This window comes from Diospyros lotus, chromosome 3 (genome assembly GCF_014633365.1).
Source record: "Diospyros lotus cultivar Yz01 chromosome 3, ASM1463336v1, whole genome shotgun sequence".
In the NCBI taxonomy this organism is placed as follows: Eukaryota; Viridiplantae; Streptophyta; class Magnoliopsida; order Ericales; family Ebenaceae; genus Diospyros; species Diospyros lotus.
This window is the reverse complement of record NC_068340.1, coordinates 410956-431897: the sequence shown is the minus strand read 5'-3', so window position 1 is coordinate 431897 and position 20942 is coordinate 410956. Positions and strand designations below refer to the sequence as shown.

Sequence of the window (20942 nt, the reverse complement as noted above, 5' to 3'; positions counted from 1 at the left end):
TCTCTTAAAATGATTTTCAAAATAGTTTTGAAATCGTTAGTCAAGATAGAGCTAAAATTATTTTTCGGCAAAAGATCAACTAGAACATAAATGTGTTTGATAAAAAACCAATTTTAAGTATGAAAAATCATTTATGTTAATCTCATATTTCAAAATAAGTTTTTCATATTTTGAAGCATGCATGAAAGGTTTTGGCTTGAAATTTAAATATCTGAAAAATCCTTTAGTTCATGCATCATGTTTTGAAACTCCTTTTGATAAGATTTCAATATTTTTCTAAGTCTGAAAGATTAACACCTTATAAAGAGACGTATAAGAAAATGATTTCATTTTGGAAAACTATTTCCCAATATTTTGATATCTTCTATCCATTAGTGCTAAAACGATTTTTAACGAATTTTTCAAGAAATAGAAAGTGTATATTTTGGAGGTGGTAAAATCGCAAAATCCTAAGTTTGTACTAAAACCCAAATTCTACTTTCTTATTCTTATGGATTTTGATTTTTTAGATATTTTTATTAAATCCAAATGGGGAGTACTTTTTATTTACATTTATGTATTAAAGTAAATGGAAGGTAAATTATAAATAAAACAAAATGAGGACATTTATTTAAATTAAATAAATGTAAATAAGTTGTACTGTATGCATATCCTAAAGGATGGCTTCATTTGTCAATGGATGCCTCATTATCTGTCGACCGGCCTCTTAGTTTTAGCCCATTTGTTGACCGATGCTCTTGCATCTGTCGACCGATAGAATGTCATTTCGTGGTATTTCAAGCCATCTATCAATCGATGCCTATGCATCTGTCAATCGTTCTTCTTCATCTGTCGACCAGTTTTTCAATATTTGCTAATCTGTCGACCGATGCCTTGCATTTGTCGACCGTTTGTGTAGTAGAAACCCCCAACAGCTAGTTTTTCCAATCACTCAAAGTGGCTCTTCCACTACCAACGGCAAGATTCGTGAATGGGCCCTCAAGGGACCATACATACAAGTCAAATGAGTGATTCAAACCAATAAAGAGATTACATTACAAACTCCTAAGTGTTAAGACCATTATTGTGCTTCATTGGTAAATTCGTTCTCTTTCCAAGACTTTGTATTCACTTTGTTAAATTCATTATCAAGCCTTGTATTTATTTTTGAGAGAATTTGCAACTGAGAATATTGTTTCTCAAAACCTCTCATATCTTGTATCTCTTTGTATTCTACCTAGCTTGTTTTGCTAGAGGACCTACATTGCTTGTAGCAGGATCTTGAATACCTAGCTTGTTTATAGAGGGCTTGCTTGTATAAGCAAGATGTTGTAATTTCCTAATTTGTTGTTAGAGGGCCTATCTGGAGAGACAAGAAGTTTTTAGTGAATTGATTGAAAAATTCTTAGTGAGAAGTCAAGGTAGTGGATTAGACTTGGTTTAAGCCAAACCACTATATATCGTTGTTTCTTATTTGCTTGTTCTCTTTGTATTATTTATAGTTCCAAGCATTTCATTAATCCTCACTTGAACTAAAATCTCATTTCTCATCAAAAAGATTTTCAGGTTCAATCAAATTTTTAAAATAACCCAATTTATCCCTCTCTTGATATTGGTGCTATTACTATTCAAATCTAACAGTGATGAATCCGTTCAGCATATAGACCACCATCGTGTCCAGTGAAGGTTGGTGTGAGATAATATTAGGTTCCAGTGACGACTTTGTTTCCAGAGGAGTCATACAAAGGCTCAGGATTATCGGCCATCAAAGGGTTTGCGAGGAAGGAAAGGAAAAAGAGTATGAGTACTAGTGAGCTTTTCATTTTGTTGATGCTTTCCATTGTTTTTTTTTTTTTTTTTTTTTTTTTTTTTTGTGGATTGGTAGAAAATTAACGCTGAGTGGCTTGAATTTATAGAGATGGAAGATGAGTTGAAATCTAATTATGTTTTTATTTTTATTTTTTTTCACTTGTCTGGCTGCCCATGGGATGGATCAATGGGTAAAATGTGTATGGCAATTCTATATAATATAAATTAAATAAAAAAAGTTATAAAATGGTCCAAAGTACATTAATTTATATACGACAAAATGATCAAATAGGATAGGAAGATGCCACTTTCCATTGAAGTTTAATTGTTCGGGTAGAAATTAAAGCCGAGTGGCTTGAATTTATAAAGCTTGAAGAAGTGTCATGGTACGTATGTATATTCATGCATGCAAAATATATATATATATATATATATAATATCAATTTTGCTTTGTTTTCTTGGAGGCCATTATTTTTGTCAGCTAGCTATATGTTGGGGACCGGTAGAAGTTGAATTGATTTTAAGGTTATCAATATTGTTGTCTTGTTGACATTCGTGGACTTGAAATTATATACTTTCTTATGATTTTTGTTTTCCGTTTGATTTCTTGTCTACCTATCCTATCCAGGTCCTGTTTCTTGGATTAAAAATCTGTCTGTCCACATCAGGACCACATGCATGATCAGCTTTTGATTTTTCTTTGCGGATATACTGCTCCTAACTTTGTTATTATTCTCAGCTTTTGATTTTTATGTCATTATTTTTGTCAGCTTTGGCCATCGGCCATGGCAAAACTTAAAGCCATGGCCATTCAGATATGGCCAAGCAATCGAAAAGCCGCGGTCTGAGGGATTGAAATCGGTGACAATGGCGGAGGATGAAAACAAGAGACTCATAGCGGCCATGCTTAATGACCCAAAATCGGCAGCAACCCATGGTAACCAGCGACATGAATGGCCGCGACATACGTGGTTGCCAGCGACATTCCAGCTTGTCTCAAACACAAGCAATAAACATACCAAAATTTTGCAGAAAATAACAATATATTTCCCCAATCAAAAATCATTATACAATGATATTTTCAATAAATAAGGTAGAGATACAATAGGCAATGATACCAACTCTTAGAAAAATTAAATAAAACACACTTACCTCCAACCACTATTTGTATGAAAAACCTGTATTAAAGTTGATTAGGATGCTTCCAATCAATCAGTCAAATATACAATAATGGTGTGTGCCCTCAAATTTGGACTTGATTGGGGACCCAATCCGTTTTTATTGTCTGTATAATCGTGTTATTTTTATAATAGAGGAACTCTCTATTTATAGATTGATTAAATGTCTATCTTCATTCAAACTAATCCTATCAAATTAGTTTGATTCAATTTGAAAAATAATTATTACTTTTTTCTAATAGATAAATATTGGGAGATAATTATTTAATGATTTAAATAATATTTCTCAGATAAATAAGATCATCTAATGATTAATCTAATAAAAAATTACATGCATGATCACCTTTTGATTTTTCTTTACGGATATACTGCTCATAATTTTGTTATTATTCTTTTGGTTATCGCACCATCACGAGCGCCCCCACTGTTCAGTCTCACGATTTCAGTAGAAGAAGTAAATCAGAGAACCTAGCAAGTAGGTTTTGACCCTTAGCACAATCGCAAATGTAAGGACAACAAATATTTTTCATTTTTAGAGTTATTTTTTGTCTACTGAACTATCTCCTAGATAGAACTTGAACATGAAACTTAGGGACTCATAGAGCAACACCCCAACAATTCTTCCTTTTTCACTTGATGTACGGCCAAAGCAACTTTGTTATTATTCTTATGTTGATAAGAGTTTGCGATAGTATAATATGTGACATACTGTGAGTTAAAAAAAAAAAACAAAAAAAACTTCAATCATTGATTTATTGTGGAGGAGACTATATTTGAGGAGATGTCAGGGACGAAGTGAAAGCGGCATTTATTTCTCTATCATCAATTTTCACGTGACTTAAGTTCATGATGTATATGTACTGTTTATGCATTATATATGCTTGTTTTTTTTCCTTGTCTGACTATATATCCACGAAATGGATTATTAATTATTCTTCCAAAGTTGCCTATGATTGTCCTACCGATACTGTTCAAAATTTGAATTTATTACATTAATGTGTAGAACGTGTATTGGTAAATTGTATGTAAAATAGTTAAATAGTACATTAATGTGTGAAAAATGTTATGGTAGTTCTGTATATATAAATTAAATAAAAAATAATTATAAGACGATCCAATGGAGCTGAGATTTGCTGTCCTCAAAAGATGTCTCATTCTTTGCTCATCTAATCAAATGCAGCCACATCATCCATTTTTAAATATCAAACAAAAAAATTATAAATGACATATATATTGATTATATATATGTTATTTGATTTTATAATTTTTTTTAAAAAAACAGTATTTGAAAATGGATGATGTGATTGTATTTGATTGGGTGGACAGAAAATGAGACAGACTTTGAGGACAACAAATCTCAGCTCTGATCCAACCTACATTAATTTATATAAGATAAAATAATCAAATGGGCAAAGTTTCTTGAGCTGCAGAATGAATTTGCAAAGTTTAGTTTGAGCTAGAATGAGCTTTAGATGGTTTAACACTTGTCAACAATTTAATAAATGTTTAGCTGGATTTTTCTTTATATATATATATATATATCTTTTGTAATTGAATCCAAAATTAGATATTTCAAAATTCTAAATTTAGATAAACAAGTCTCAATCATGATAATACATTTAAAATCATAACAATGACTTTTGTCTACTAATCAGTGATTATTTATTTATTTAAGTAAAAATTCTATCATCCTTTTACTCATTTGTTAGAAATTCTATCTTTTTATGTATTAATCAACATACATCGGGTCATTACGATAAAATTATTTAGTTTAGTTGTCATTATTTTTCTAAGCTAGATTACAATTCATAAATTTGAATATTTTTTTCCTTGTCTGACTGTCCATGAAATGGATTATTAATTTAACCTTTTGTTTTTGTTGAAAATTTGGCTCACAAAAAAGATCATCTAAAGTGAAAAAGGATGTTTGAATGAGGTGTCATTAGGAGCTGGCCGGTGTGTTATACTACAAGAATCATAATAGAGGGTGGGTTAAGAATGTGGCTTGTGGATATATATATATGTAGCTTTCTTTTTAAAAAAAAAAGAAAAAAAAATGATGTAGCTTGCATTTTTAGAGGTTGTATTGGATTCTTTCAATTTTATCTTTTTAAATTAAACATTATTTATTGAGTTAATGGGTCAAAATGAAAATAAGTGAGACTCAATTAAATGTTTTATTTTAATAAAATAATTCCTTTAATTATTTCTCATTTCGTCCCTACAGCTAGTCAGTAAAATTGAATTAATGCACGTGTAATTTGTGTGTTTATTGTTAATTTCTTTATTATCTCTGTATATATCAATATAAATTATAATAGTGTATTTCAAAATAATAATAATAATAATAATAATAATAATAATAGTGGAACTACAGCAATTAAATGAAGATTAGGGTGACTTCATTAATGGTTGATTGGTGCATATTTTTAATTGTCGTTATAATTCACGGTCATGCCTTGTGCCATGGCACCAATCACATGTCATCATTACCGATACAATTGATGATATTTCTAATTATTAAATTCCTAGAATATTCGTTGAGATTTTAAATTAAAATAATTTGGCCTGTCTGTTAATTTTGTGCCGTTTTTGTGAGGAAAGCTGAGAAAAAGGAGAGTGCTAACGATTGTGTTTATGCTCTTCGTTGTATTTTAAGATGATTAGAGGTGTCTAATAGTTTGAATTTATAGAGCTAAAATCCTAGAAGTAGAGCTCATCGTAGTCTGATTTCGAACCAAAGTCAATAAGAGTGCATTTGATAGAGTAGAAAATGAAAATAGAATTCATTTTTCATCTAAATTCTAGAAAATTCTATCAAATAACTTTTCAATTCTATGAAATTCGAATTTCATCTCAAAAAGTGAAAATTTTTCTTGAAATTAAGAAATTAAAATTTTTAGAAGTTAGGATGAGAATTGAAATTTCACCCTTATTTTGCACCTCTATCAAATGCATCCTAATAGTAGTGTACGGGTTTTTCACAAGTTCATATAGTGTGGGTTCAAGTTTGGTATAAACTTGTGGGTTTAAACACAAAATCAATAATTTTTACAAATTCGAATTTTAAAAAATGCAGTCCAACCCATGACCGTTATGGGTCACTCCATGTTATATACAAGCATGTAAAAAAATATTTTTATCAAATTTGTTCTCTTTTCAGTTATTGTTCACTTGGCATGTGGGGATGAAGGAATCTTATCCGTACGATTTTTTTTTTTTCATTTTTCCACGTTCAAGTCATGTCAATTACTTGGCTTATTCAAATATAGGCAAATGAGCTAGTCATTCACGGATGGCTATGAAATGCTTTAACGTGAAAGATGGGTACAATAAAATTCGACTGAGTATGCTATTATCTTGATATTGTAAATTTAAATTATTATATTATATAAAAAAATTACTTATTATGTACACCCTTAATAGCTTACAAATATATATATATATAACTAAAGAATATCTGTTAACTTCAAAAATACAAATTTGTAACTGAAAAAGAGAAGTTTATTGAACCTATATATGTCGATGAGATCATTGTAGACTTTTAAGAGTTATTTCCTCATCTCACAACCCTGATATTTAGAATAATTATTAATTAAATAATAAAATTAATCAGTTCAATTGAAAATAAAATAATAATTCAGTTTGATCAAATTGAAAGCAACGGTACCAAGTCCATTATTTAATTATGGGTTTATAATTTATGCATTACAAGGATCTCAAAAGTGATATCCTTATAATTTATTTCCAACAACAAGAAAGACTTGGATAAAATATTTAGATAAATAGTGGGCATTAAACCACACTAGCAATCCTTCCCTTGTTGAGTCTTGCTTCTTTAACTTGGCGAGCATATGAAGCTTTGACAATCTTCAACCGCAAGGGTGGGACACTAATGAGAGCTGTGCGCCTCTCGGCCTCAGAAGTGACCCCAACGTAGCTCTTAGGTAATCCTAGTGTAGTCGGAGGATCGAAAAGAATCTGGTACACATTATCGTTGCAGACTTTCTCAAACTTGAAACCATATGGTCCTGGGTTTCCTACGAACCCATATGCTGTAACGATCCATGCACCCACTGCGTCATCAAAATAACTGACAGTCCACGCATTTGGGGATTTCCTACAAGCTTGACCACTGAAATGGATGTCCAAAGCAGAGGACTCGTGGACAACAGTACCACTCACATAGGTGTAGTTGGCAGGATAGAATAGTACTGCCTGACCCAATGCTGAGTCTGAATTTTCTTGGAAGATTTCTCCTGGACAAGTTGATGGTTTGGCATATAAACCACCACCATGTCCACTGAACGCAGGCACGAGATAGTATTGGGTGCCTGTGACGACTTTATCGCCGGAGGAGTCGTACAAGGGCTCAAGATTATCAGCCATAAGAAGATTTGGGAGCGAGGAAAGGAGAAGGAAGGAGAGTAGTAGCAGCAGTGAGCTCTTCATTTTGTTGATGTTTTTCAAGACTTTCTTTGTTTTTTTTTTGTGGGCAGAAAAGCAAAGCTGAGTAGCTTGAATTTATAGAGACGGAAGATGAGAAAAAAAATTAAATTATGATCAGATCAATTTATTGTGGAGGAGACTATAGTTGAGGAGATGTCGGGACCAAGTGAAAGCAACATTTATTTCTCTATCATCAATTTTCATGTGACTTAGGTTCACGATGTATATGTACTGTTTATGCATTATGCTTGTTTTTTTTTTTTTTTCCTTGTCTGGCTATCCATGAAATGGATTATTAATTATTCTTCCAATATTGTCTTTGATTATCCTTCTGATATATATATTGCTTATAATTTTAATTTATTATACATGATTGTATGTAAAATAGTTAAATAAAAAATCAATGTGTATGACATGTAAGGTAGTTCAGTATATATAAATTAAATGCAAAATAATTATAGAGTGTTCCAACGTAAATTAAATTAATTTACGTAGGATAAAACAATCAAATGGTTATAGTTTCCTGAGTTGCAGATTGAATTTATGAGGTTTAGAGAGTTTGGGAACAAGGAAAGGAGAAGGCAAGAGAGTACCAATAGTAGTGAGCTCTTCATTTTTTTGATGTTTTACAAGGGTTTTTTTTTTTTTTTTTTATGGGTAGAGAAAATCAAAACTGAGTAGAAATGAAATTAAGCTGAGATTCACGATGTATGTGTACTGTTTATGCATTATGCTTTTTTTTTTTTTCCTTATCTGACTGTCCACGAAATGGATTATTAATTATTCTTCCAATGTAACCTATGATTATCCTACTAATATACTGTTCAAAATTTGAATTTATTAAAACATGTATTGGTAAATTGTATGTAAAATAGTTAAATAGTACATCAATGTATAAAACGTATATGGTAGTTTTATATATATAAACTAAATACAAAATAATTATAAGATGGTTCAACGTACATTAATTTATGTAGAACAAAATAATCAAATAGTTAGAGTTTCTTAAACTGCAGAATGAATTTACGAGATTTAGTTTGAGTTAGACTGAGCTGGAGATGATTTAACACTTGTTAACAATTTATAGTTCACTTTATTGAGGTTTAATTATTTGTCCTCATATTTTACTCTCTTTTTTTTCTTTTTCTAATGAAGAAAATAGGTCCACCAAAGGAAGAAATTTTCGAGGAAGGAAGGATAAAGTTGATCAATAATTTAATAAATGTTTAGCTGGATTTTCTTTATATATATATATATATATCTTTTGTAATTGAATCCAAGATTAGATATTTCAAAATTTTAGATTTAGATAAATAAGTCTCAATGATCAGAATACATTTAAAATTATAACAATGACTTTTGTCTACTAATCAAATGTTATTTATTTATTTAAGTGAAAATTCTACAATTCTACTCATCATCATTCTACTCATTTGTTAGAAATTCTAGCTTTTTATGCATTAATCAAGATATATCGGATTATTACGATAAAATCATTTAGTTTGACTATCGTTATTTTTGTAAGCTAGTTATACATTTGAGACATGTGAAAATTATATGATTTTATTTATAGATATGATTTAGTTTCCCCTATCATTTTACATATAAGAGAAAATAATTATATGGGGTGCTTGGTCCAACATATACAATAAATTTCTAATTGATGAGATTTTATATGTTATCTATATATAAATTTGCACCCAGATGATTCAATATTAAGATAAGGACGCCAAGTAATTGAGCAACTTAATAATCAAACCAATAGCTCAAGTAGCTCTTACAAAAATTGTCAGAATTTGTTTACATATAATTCAATTGATCTAAGAGAATGGTTGTAGTTAACCTCCTTTTCCTTTTCTTTCGTAGAAGATATTATAAATTTATGTCATTGCATACGTCGTGTGCAATGTATGATTTGATTAAATAAAAATTTAATTGCAAAGACAAGTAGAGTCACAAAGAAAAATAGAGTAACACTACAAGAAATTCAAGATTTAAAGATGAAAATTTTCTTTGTTATTTTGAGATAGAACAATGACAGAATTGCAACGAATTACAAAAAAAAAAATTTCATAAAATTAGGGACGGATTAGCGATGGAACAATATTCCCTTGCTAAAGTAATTAAAAATAAATAAAAACAAACAAATTTTTAATTTTTTAGTAACGGAAATAATAATCTGTCGCTAAAATTAGCGACGAATAGGTGTTTGTGTCACTAAGTTTTCATAATAAAAAAATTAAAATTAAATTTTTATCTAGCGACGGAAAGAATTTTCCGTCTCTAATTTTAGCGACGGATAATTATTTATGTCGCTAAAATTAAAAATAAAAAAATTAATTTTAATATTTGTTTAAATAAAAAAATAAAAAATATATTTAAAAAATTAATTTCCAATTTTATTTTTTTTATTTTTAGTCAATTAATTTATAAATATTTAAACTTGATATGAATATTTAAATATATAAATATTTAAATTTTATAAGAAATTAAATATATTAATGTATAAATATATTTAAAAAATTAAATATACATTTAAACATGAGATGAATATAAAAGATGTAATTTTTAAAATTTAAAATTTTTAATTTAAATAAATATATTAAGTTAAGATGAATTGAAAATGTTAATTTATAAATATTTAAATTTTTATTTTTAAATATATAAATCTATAAAATAAATATATTTATTTAAATTCTAAATATATCAATTAATATATTTCATGTGCATTGTCGACGTTTAGAATTAGCCGATCGTGATTCGCAGGCCCGCAACGAGAAAATACTTCAAAATGCAAGGAAGAGAAACAAAATAAAACGTACTCAAGAAGTTTTTACGTGATTCAGCTAGAATGATGCCTATTCTATGACTGTTCTCTGGTTATTCCGGCAGAGTCACAGTATATTATTACGATTGACCTCTCTCTTTACAATCATTTTTGTCCCCTATTTATAGTGAGGGTGTTTACAATTTACAAAAAATTCAAAATAATAGGATAATATTATGAAGACAAGATGTCATTATCAATTTCATAAAATCGGGAGTGAGCTCTGTATTACCAGGGATTTGGTTTGCATTAGATAAAGTAGGTGGATCCCTACCTTTGGTTATCCAACGGCAATGTTGTTATGTGAGCTGAACGGATAGGTCGGTGAGCTATAGATATTGCTGAGAGCTCGCTGAGAGCATTGTTGAGAGCTTGCTTGGTTTCGTGATCTGAACTTGGGTTTTAGTGATGTGCGAGCTTGTCTGATGAGCTCTTCCTGCTGGGTCGAGTCCAGCCTATAAGGAGTAGTTCGGGAGATACCTATAACACAAGCCCCCCCAGCTTGCGGTGCGATCTTCGAATTGGGAGCTGATGGATGCCAGTTATTCTAGTTGTCAATTCGCTTTTCAGACTTCTGCCCAATCGCTTCAAATCACGTTGTTTTATGCCGCACGTCTTGTCTGAGACGTGTTTAGTGTGCACGTTTTCCCATTACTTCGCGTGATCATAATTGTGAGCCCATGAGCAGTCATGCAACTGGTTAATGCGAAGCATGCCATAAGTTATTTTGATCTGACGGCTGAGATCATTCAAGCTGAAGGTATAAATAGCAAAGAAATCCTTTATTTTTCCCTTTTCATGCCATTTTGAAAATATTTGCTTTAGCTTTCTGCTCTTGAGACTTCCACTGCGACCATGTTCTTCTGATTGGAATCGTTCAGGCGCCGACCACCACTCGAGGCTTGATCCGGACTTTCATACTAGTAAGAAGTCCACTGTTTGGTGAGTTCTTCGTGATCTCTATCTCTTTCTTGAGGTTTCTTTCGTTTGGGCCATTCATCGTCATTTTTTTGCCATTGGCCCTTTGGCCTTTCTGATTTTATTGGTCGCGCTTCCCTTTTTCTGGTGCACCAATTTGAATCGGTTTATTAGGCATCTTCAAAGCCTTTTGGCTTAAAGACCTTAGGATTAGTCTTTCATGGAGTACCAGGCTTGTAGTCGTAGCCCCTCCGCCTTAGGCGGCACGCCGTTGCAAAGCGCATGACCTTTCAAATAGGCGATACTTTTACGATTTTTTTTCCAATTCTTAGAGGTTTGGTCTACGAACTGTGACCTGACTGTTCTTGCTTTTTCTGTAAATGTCTGATTCTGTTCAACAGAACTTGGGTTAAAAGAGCTGCAACCACATCATAGGAGAAGACGACACGTTAAACTCTGAAGACTGTCTCGTGATAGAGATGCATAACATTAGAGCAATGAGCTCGCGAGCTAGGGAGGTTGCAAAAGTGACGAGTTCCAAGACTGATCCGTCTGTCAGTGAGCATATCGCTAAAGAAGGCCAAGGATAAAGGTCTTTAGGTAACTCTCTTCTAAGGTCAAGTTCCACGAGGTGGGCACTTACACCCGAGAGTTCCGTCTCCCTAAGGATCGCCAAGTGTATATCCCTTTTTCGAGCTTCCATACAGCCTATCCCCCAACTGGCTTCATAGCCATTAGCCCCCTGCACCTCAAGTCTGGTTTTAGGTTTCCTTTTACACCATATCTTCTTAACCTTCTGAACGAGCTCAAGCTTGTACCCTTTCAACTGACCCCAAATTCATATACCCAACTCACTTCTTTAACTATTTTATTGCTTAGGAATAAACTTTCTCCCCCATCTTGGAAACTCATCAAGTTTCTTTTTTCTTTCAAGAGTGCCAAGGACGGGCTGTACTATTTGGCAGCTCGTCCTTCACCTTACAAAGTCATTCTTTCTCAGGGCAAAGAAAAGGGGAAGTCCAACGTGGGCGACTACAAGTCCAATTGGTTCTTCATTTCTTACCTTTCATTCTTATTGCTCAAAAACTTCATCTTTGCACTGACCCTGGGTAATAATAAATAAATAATAGCTTTGGACTCAAGCCATTCATTGATCATTCAAGAATTCAAAAATCAGAAGCACCCATTTTAAAAAATTAATTTGTAAACTTAAAAATAAATATTCAGTCTTTGGGTTAAATTTGTTGCAATCCATAATTATCAGCTTGTCTTAATTGGACCACTTGCATGCATGCGTTTAAATTTTGATAAAATGAAGTCCTTCAAACTCCATTTGAAAATCTGATAACTTAGGCATGTGGAAGCCTTTGAAACTATTATTGTATATTGGACCACATACATCATTTGAATATTTTGTTGTATATATATATATATATATTATACGTTTAATTGGATCACTCTATAACTATTTTTCTTGCAAAATTATATATAGAGAACAACCCTTTAATCCTTCTATTTATAACTGATCTTGCATTAATCCAATGGTTAAGATTTAAAGGTGTTAATTTATTACAAAAAAAATTAATAGTCCTTTTTATGCATGTTTACATATGTATGTTCTATAAGCACCCCCGCCCAGATATCCTAACCACCCAGTCTATCTAGACGAAAGCGCTTACATAAGGGAAGAGATATAGACATAAGACAAAAATACCCTGGCATGCATACATAAGAAATACAACAGCGAAAGCAAAGACTGTAAACATGCATGCCCACAAATACCTCGCTGGAACAGCGGTCATGGAGTATATAAATATATACAAACCTTGTGTCAATAAATAGGGGATACAAGGAACAACCTGGCACAGTCAAAAAAATAAAAGACAGGAACTCTAACAAAACATCAGAGATGACGAGGGCAGCTAACTGTACACTCTACCGACACGGATGGTTGCTAGGTGGCGCAGTCCTCGCCCTTGGCCTTCGCCTTGCCCTTACCTGGAATGATGGAAAGCAAGGTGAGTCGCAAGACTTAGCAAGTTTATATGAAAATGAAGGCTATAACATGAATAGAAGAGGAGATCACCGCAAATATAGACCCACATGTACACATAAACCATGTGAGGCAACAAAACAATAGTGTCGCGTAATAAAAGCACATACCGGTCCTTGGGGCCCACATAAGACACCTGGCACCCAAGTCCCATACCAACCTACCGTTGCCCTGAAAGGCAACATAAATCTCCACAAACCTGTGCGCATTGTCCCGGGTCGGTACTCCCATCACCCGTATCCCTATCGGTACTCCCGACAGTCGAGCCATAGGCTTCCTCGAAATGGTACTCCCGTCTGAGAACTAAATACTACCAGTAACCATGCAGTGCACATAAAATTCAAAGGCGTAATGAGCATCAACGTGATACATGGCGCCCATATATCCAGGCATCAGGCCATGCTCCGCCCATATAGTAAATCACACGCGATGCATATGCTTATGCTAGATGCAGCATAACCAAGCTAGAATGTCTGTGACCAAGCATAACCAAATCATGATAATCCCAACATGCATCCCGTACCCATGTGCACGCCAAACTATGCAACAAGAATAAAATATAACCAGGCATGCTATAATCACATAACGGCAGAGCTAGTCAACAGTGCCTGGAACCAGTCAGCGGTCAGTAGCTAGGAGAGACCATCTAATGGCCTAAGATAGTTCGTACAATTGTCACACCGTCACCGAACCGCTGATCCTTGCCCTTACTGCACAACCGCTTAGCCTATAAACAACCAAAAACCAATAATAATACCCGAACAGCTAAGAACCTAGCCCCGGGTGAGTACGACATCATTCCCATAGGCTTGGGGGTGGCACAAACCCCCGTAGACAATTAACGAATAAAATCATCGAGACCAGTTTAATAAATTAAATTTTAAAACAAACCACTTAAAATTCCATAATTTATTAACAGCCGAAACAAACGAAGGGAGGTCAAATAAATTGACAACGAAAGAATCAACGAGGTGGGTATGAAGAACTTGCCTTTACGAAGATATCCTTAGGCTTGATTCAACCCAACACAGTAAAAATTATACACACTGCAATATCCCCATTATTTGCCAGAATTAATAAAATTGGGCTCTAAAAGAAATTCTGACCGCACAGAATATTAATTATTAGCCTCTCTACATACCTGGAAAATTAAATCGCTGATTAAACTTGATTTAATCTGAATTTTGGCATCAAAATCTCCCACTTTCACGATCGCGAGCTCACTAGAATTTCCTACTAAAATTGCTGTTTCTATAGCAGCAAAAACGCCCGAAATCGGGCTTAATTAAAGGCAAAAGGAAGCGAATGAGAGGGCGCCACGTGGCAGCGCGCGGGCCAGCTGCTGGGGAGGCCACCGCCTCACCGAAACGACGTCATTTCGGATGTCTTTGGCTGATTAAAATCAGCCCAAAATTCAGCCCTCGCGCGCGCACGCCCCTACGTCTCAAACCCTCGCCCGCTGCCTGGCCGCCTCGCGCGCGACCGCTCGCTCCCGCACGTCTCCTTCAACATATATACAACTTAAGTTATATTTGAGGTGATTTTTGGCCTTTTCTGCAATTCGCACCAACACCCCCAAACTTCCGTTAATTACACTCACACTCCCTTAATTAATTACACTAACGCCCGAAACTTCTAAAAATCCCACAATTTGATTTATTTTACTTTTTTTTTTCTTATTCCAGAATATTCCTAAATTAATTAATCAATTACCTTAATTTCTTATATCCTTAAAATCACATAATTTATTTTTATTTAATCACAACAAATTATTTTGATATTTCTTTCAAATCAAATTACCCCAAAATTAAATTAAATTGCCATTTATGGGCGTTACAAATCCTCCCCCCTTAAAAGAATTTTGTTCCTGAAATTCGTACCTGGCTAGGCAAATAACTGAGGGTGAAGTCGCCTCATGTCCTCCTCTAACTGTTGGAAATGTATGCCCTAAAGACACGTTTTGTTTAATTTATGGTAATGATGTTTCTTTTATTCAGTTTATGGCACATATATTGTTTACATTTAATTGTTGGAAAAGTGTCCATGCTATTAAGTAAGTGATTCATGTGATGGGTCGTTCTTCACAGTTAGGCATGAATCATGGGTACTTAATAAGCAAGAAAATATTACTCTTGATCTTTTGATAGAACTGGGCATTCTATCATGATAAGATCATTGTGCAATAGATCCTAATGGAGGATGGCTTGCCTTAGCCAGTAAACAGTCCGTTTACTCTAATTGTACAAGCGCATTTGGAATGCGTAGAGTGGACCTGTGATAGAAGCTAATGACAAAGTACTAATTATCATGGAGCTAGTCTATCATTTCTACTACGTGGACGAGTACTCTAATACTTGAGTATTAGTTGGTGGTCTAGTGAACCTAGAGCTATATTCTTAGATTCATTGTAGGTGAGGTCTATCAAAGATCAATATCCTTTTGAGTTGGGAGTATGGTTTCTAATTAGTTAAGACAGACTAATACAAGATAGTTTCTGTGATTCACCCCCTTGTGATTGTCCAAGAATAATCAAATAATCCAGGGCCCTGGGAACGTGACTTAAGAGTGTGTGCTTCTGGGTAGCTCCCAGTGATAAGAAAGTACATTCGAGTAGTCACGGATTATTGGACTAGTGATCTAAGGATGGTAGAAATCATTTAGAGAGGTGTTAGTACATTATTCCTTTCTAAATGATGGGTGTTACGCAGAGGGGTATTTTCGTCATTACACTAGTAGGTCAAAGACATGGCATATGCAAAATTATTCGTGGGGTCAGTGTTACCATATGGTGATAGTTGGAACACTTAGAATGACAAAATATAGCTACTAGGTAGCAGGGATATTTTGGTCATTTTAGTAGCCGTGAATAATTTGTCTTTTGGTCCCCGGGGTAGCTCGATATAACTCATATATTATTTAATACATTTGGATTGTTGGGTGAATTACATTGAGAGAGAATTATTTTATTCAGAATGGTCCATAATTAATTGGGCTAGAATAAAATAATAGTTCATTAGTTTTTAATTAATTAATTGGGTTAACCCAATTAGAAAATTAATTAAATGGACTTGGCCCATTAGGGTTTGGCCCACTAGGGTTTTAACCCTAGGGTTCTCCCTTTATATATCTCTCTTTGGTTGTTTTTCATCAGAGGTCGTTTTTGCTCTTCTTCACCGAAAGAGAGGCCACGAGTTCGAGTCATACTTCGGAAGATCGAAAGAGTGCCTTTGAGTTCTGATGCGACGGAGCCGAAGGATTGCAGGACAGTCGTCGTCTCCACTACGAGAAGAAGTTCCCGCTCATCCTGCTCCTATCGCTCCATTCCGTCCGGTAATCCGCCGAAAAAGTAAGACTCCTAGATTCTAATCAATACGAGGAACGTTTTTTTTTAAAACCGCTTCCGTTGCATGCTATGTATCCTCGTTTATGATCCTTCACTAACTCCCAAGTAGCCTCCTTAGGGGTATGTCGCTGCCACTGGACCTTCACATAGGGAATCGTGTTACTGCGAAGCACTTTCTCTTTCCGATCCACGATACTAGCAGGCAACTCGATGTACGACGCGTCCTCTTGCACCACGAGCGAGTGATAATCAATAACATGCCTGGGATCTGCCACGTACTTGCGAAGCATAGAAACATGAAAAACATCATGTACGTGGGCTAACTAAGGAGGTAAAGCTAACCGGTAAGCTAACGTTCCGACTCGCTCCAATATGTCGAATGGTCCCACATAGCGAGGACTCAACTTGCCAGATACTCCAAAGCGTCGAACACTCATCATCGGCATGACTCGAAGAAACACATGATCACCCACATCAAACTCCAAATCCCGACGTCGTCTGTCAGCATAACTCTTCTGATGGTCCTGAGTTGCCTTCATCCTAGCCCGAATCAACTGGATCTTCTCTGTCATCTGCTCTACCAACTCCGGTCCAAACAATGCTCGCTCCCGAATCTCGGTCCAGCAAAGCGATGATCTACATGGTCGTCCGTACAACGCCTCAAATGGTGCCATCCCAATACTGGCCTGGAAGCTATTATTGTAGGCAAACTCCACTAGGGACAAATGGTCATCCCAGCTCCCATGGAAATCCAGTACACAGGCACGGAGTATGTCCTCAAAAGTCCGTATGGTCCGCTCGGACTGCCCGTTAGTCTGAGGGTGGAAGGTTGTACTGAAAGTTAGCTAGGTCCTCATAGCACTCTGCAACGCCTCCCAAAATCGTGAGGTAAACCGAGGATCCCTGTCTGACACAATATTGGCTGGTACTCTGTGTAGTCTCACCACCTCATCAATGTATAACTTGGCTAATCGATGAATAGGATAGGTCTTCTTGACAGGTAGGAAGTGAGCTGATTTAGTCAACCGGTCGATAATCACCCATATCAAATCGAATCCCCAACTAGATCGCGGCAATCCCGAGACGAAATCCATAGCTATGCGCTCCCATTTCCACTCCGGCACAGATAAAGGTCGTAACAATCCCGCGGGCCTCTGGTGTTCAGCTTTGATTTGCTGGCACACTAAACATCGCGATACAAACTCTGCTACGCTCCTCTTCATGCCGCTCCACTAATATTAATGCCGTAAGCCCTGATATATCTTCGTCGCTCCAGGATGGATAGTATAAGGAGAACGATGAGCTTCTTCTAGGATCCTCTGCCTGATATCACTGTCACTTGGCACACAAATTCATCCACGGAACAATAGCAAACCGTCATCCCTTTGACTGTACCCCAATGGCCCAAATCTCTCCATATCAGCCATGATCTCGCCAAGCTCCACATTCTATCGCTGCTGATCACGAATCTGATTCTTTAGATCTGAATGGATACTCATGGTAGCACAATAGAGTGTAGGATTGTCTGATGCCACTGAGATAGTAAGATCACTCATCTGCTCCAATAAGAACCACTCCTGCACCATCATAGCTGCAACTAATGCTCCACGGCGACTCAATGCATCGGCAACCACATTAGCTTTACCTGGGTGATAGGGGATCTCGCAATCATAGTCCTTGAGCAGCTCTGACCAACGGTGTTGTCTCATATTGAGTTCCCTCTGTGAAAAGAGGTACTTGAGACTCTTGTGATCCTTGTAAATCTGGACTCTCTCACCATAAAGATAATGCCTCCAAATCTTCAAGGAAAATACTATAGCCGCCAACTCCAGATCATGTGTAGGGTAATTCTCTTCGTGGCTCTTCAACTATCTGGATGCATAGGCATTCACCCGGCCGTCCTGCATCAAAACGCACCCTAACCCTGCATATGAGGCATCACTGTATACAGTAAATAACTCACCACTCCTGGGTATTGTTAGTACTGGTGCTGAAGTCAAACGTCGCTTCAACTCCTGGAAGGATCTCTCGCAAGACTCGTCCCAAATAAATCTGGCGCCTTTCCTTGTCAACTTCGTCATGGGTGATGCAAATCTTGCGAAGCCTTCTATGAACCGTCGATAATACCCGGCAAGGCCAAGAAAACTTTGAATCTCCGTCACTGTCATTGGTCTCGGTTAATCCATCACGGCTCTAGTCTTCTCTGGATCTACTAAGATACCCTCAACTGAGACCACGTGTCCCAAGAATACAACTCGAGTCTGCCAAAACTCATATTTAGAAAACTTGGCATACAACTGCTCATCTCTGAGCTTTTGCAGAACCATGCTCAAATACACCTCGTGTATCTCAGGGCTCGGTGAGTAGACTAGGATGTCGTCAATAAAAACTATGACAAAAGAATCTAGATATTCCTTAAACACCATATTCATCAAATCCATAAACATTGCAGGTGCATTAGTCAGCCCAAATGGTATGACCACAAACTCATAATGCCCATAACATGTACGAAATGCGGTATTCGCAATATCCTCATCTCTGACCCACACCTGATGATAACCTGACCGTAAATCTATCTTGGAAAACACCGCTGCACCATGCAACTGATCTAGCAAATCATCCACACGGGGTATGGGGTACTTATTCTTAATTGTTACCTGATTAAGCTGTCGGTAATCTATACACAGTCGCATAGACCCATCCTTCTTACGCACAAATAATACTGGAGCCCCCCAAGACGATGTGCTCGATCAAATAAACCCCCTCTCTAAAAGATCTTGCAACTGCACCTTGAGTTCTTTCAATTCATTGGCAGCCATATGGTAAGGAGTCTTGGAAATGGGCTGCGTACCTAGCATCAGATCGACTGCAAAATCAATCTCCCGGTGCAGTGGTAGTCCTGACAACTCATCTGGTAATACATATGGAAAGTCTCGCACCACAGGATAGGCAGCCAACTCCTTCTCCCCAGCTATCACGGTCACAAATGCAAAATAGGCCTCACAACCACGTCGTATAAGCTTCTCAGCGTGCATAACCGATATCATCGGCGTAGTCACCACTAGCTTCACACCCCGATATGTAACAACTGGTCACCTCGGGTTCTCAAATGAAATCACCTTCCGACGACAATCAACTCGAGCATAGTGCCGTGAAAGCCAATCCTTACCCAACAGTAAATTAAAATCCTGAATCGCCAAAACAATAAGATCCCCTAAAAATACCTGGTCATGAATCCCTATCTCGCAGTCCCTGACCATCTCACTCCCTATCAACACTGTCCCTCCCGATGTTGAAACAGACAAATCATATGGCAAGGGGTTATACGAGATCGGGATCTTATGCAACAGATGGGGCACTATGAAAGAGTGGGTAGAACTTATATCAAATAAGGCACGTACATCGTGACCATGGAGAGAAAGTATACCTTGCACCGTATCACTACCCTCAGCTGCTGTCACCGTAAATGCCTTCCCCTGCATCTGCACCCTCTCTGTGGACCCTGAGCGTTGTCCTGCTGGTAGAGGTAATGGTGCTACTGGACCCTGCGCTCTCGGTGTAGACTGTCTCTGAGCTAGTCTGGGCCCTACACGTCCCGTCCGTAACCCTCCAATCTGTGCTGGCTGGGTGCACACATTTGCCTGATGGCCTCTCTGTCCACAGCGAAAACAAATGATATCCTGCCCTGTGGCCGATGTAGCTGGTGGGGCCGGTGTAGCCGGTCTAGGCCCCTGTGGACAGTCTCTCTTCAAATGTCCCGGCTGAGCACAGCGATAACACACGTCCCGACGTACATCCCGGCATTGCCCCTAGTGTCTTTGCCTACACTGCCGGCACTGTGGAAGCCCTGAACTCTTACTGCCCGCATCCCACTTTCTCTTCTTAATGCTACTCCCTGCACCCTTCATAACTGACTGATCCGATCGAGCCTCCAATTGGTCCCTCTCCAATGCATGGGCCCGCTGAACAGTTGTAGGAAAGTCGGGTGCCTCGATACCAGCCATGGCGTGGCGAATCTCTAGTCGTAGCTCCCTCTGAAACTTGCTGACTCCGCGAGACTCAGGGGTCACTAACTCTGGAGCATAACGAGATAACGCCACAAACTCAGTCTCGTACTGTGTGACTGTCTTGCTCCCCTACTGTAAGTCAATAAACTCGAACACCTTCTGCTCTCTGACCCAAGCCGGTACATAAGTCTCATTGAACGCCGTGACAAACTGTGCCCATGTCGGGCCCTCATCACCATATCGTTGTCTGGTGGTCTCCCACCATTGCTCGGCATCTCCTCGTAACAAGAAGGTCCCCAATCGAACCCTGTGGGCCTCTGCATAGCCTATAGATCGCAAATGCTTCTCCACTGCCAGTAGCCAATCCTCGGCCTCTATC

The 20942-nt window shown here is 36.7% G+C and overlaps 2 protein-coding genes across 2 annotated transcripts; both read right to left on the bottom strand.

The window, feature by feature from the left end:
* Window positions 1-6632: 6632 nt before the first annotated feature.
* LOC127796510 (miraculin-like) lies at window positions 6633-7451 on the bottom strand. The gene has a single exon (XM_052328671.1). The coding sequence runs from the start codon at window positions 7416-7418 to the stop codon at window positions 6762-6764; it is 657 nt and encodes a 218-aa protein (XP_052184631.1). The 5' UTR covers window positions 7419-7451; the 3' UTR covers window positions 6633-6761.
* A 12197-nt stretch (window positions 7452-19648) lies between these two features.
* On the bottom strand, window positions 19649-20352 carry LOC127798353 (uncharacterized). Its single transcript, XM_052331869.1, has 2 exons — window positions 20326-20352; window positions 19649-20209 (listed from the first exon to the last, which is right to left on the bottom strand). The coding sequence occupies exons 1-2, from the start codon at window positions 20350-20352 to the stop codon at window positions 19649-19651; spliced, it is 588 nt and encodes a 195-aa protein (XP_052187829.1).
* Window positions 20353-20942: the final 590 nt, after the last annotated feature.

Excerpts from the sequence above, each read along its gene's own strand:
- LOC127796510 (XM_052328671.1), bottom strand. The coding sequence starts at position 7,418 with ATGAAGAGCTCACTGCTGCTACTACTCTCCTTCCTTCTCCTTTCCTCG.
- LOC127798353 (XM_052331869.1), bottom strand. The coding sequence starts at position 20,352 with ATGTACGTCGGGACGTGTGTTATCGCT. Across the intron at positions 20,210-20,325 it reads TCGGGACGTGTGTTATCGCT|AGAGGCCATCAGGCAAATGT; the intron begins GTGCTCAGCCGG and ends CGCTGTGGACAG.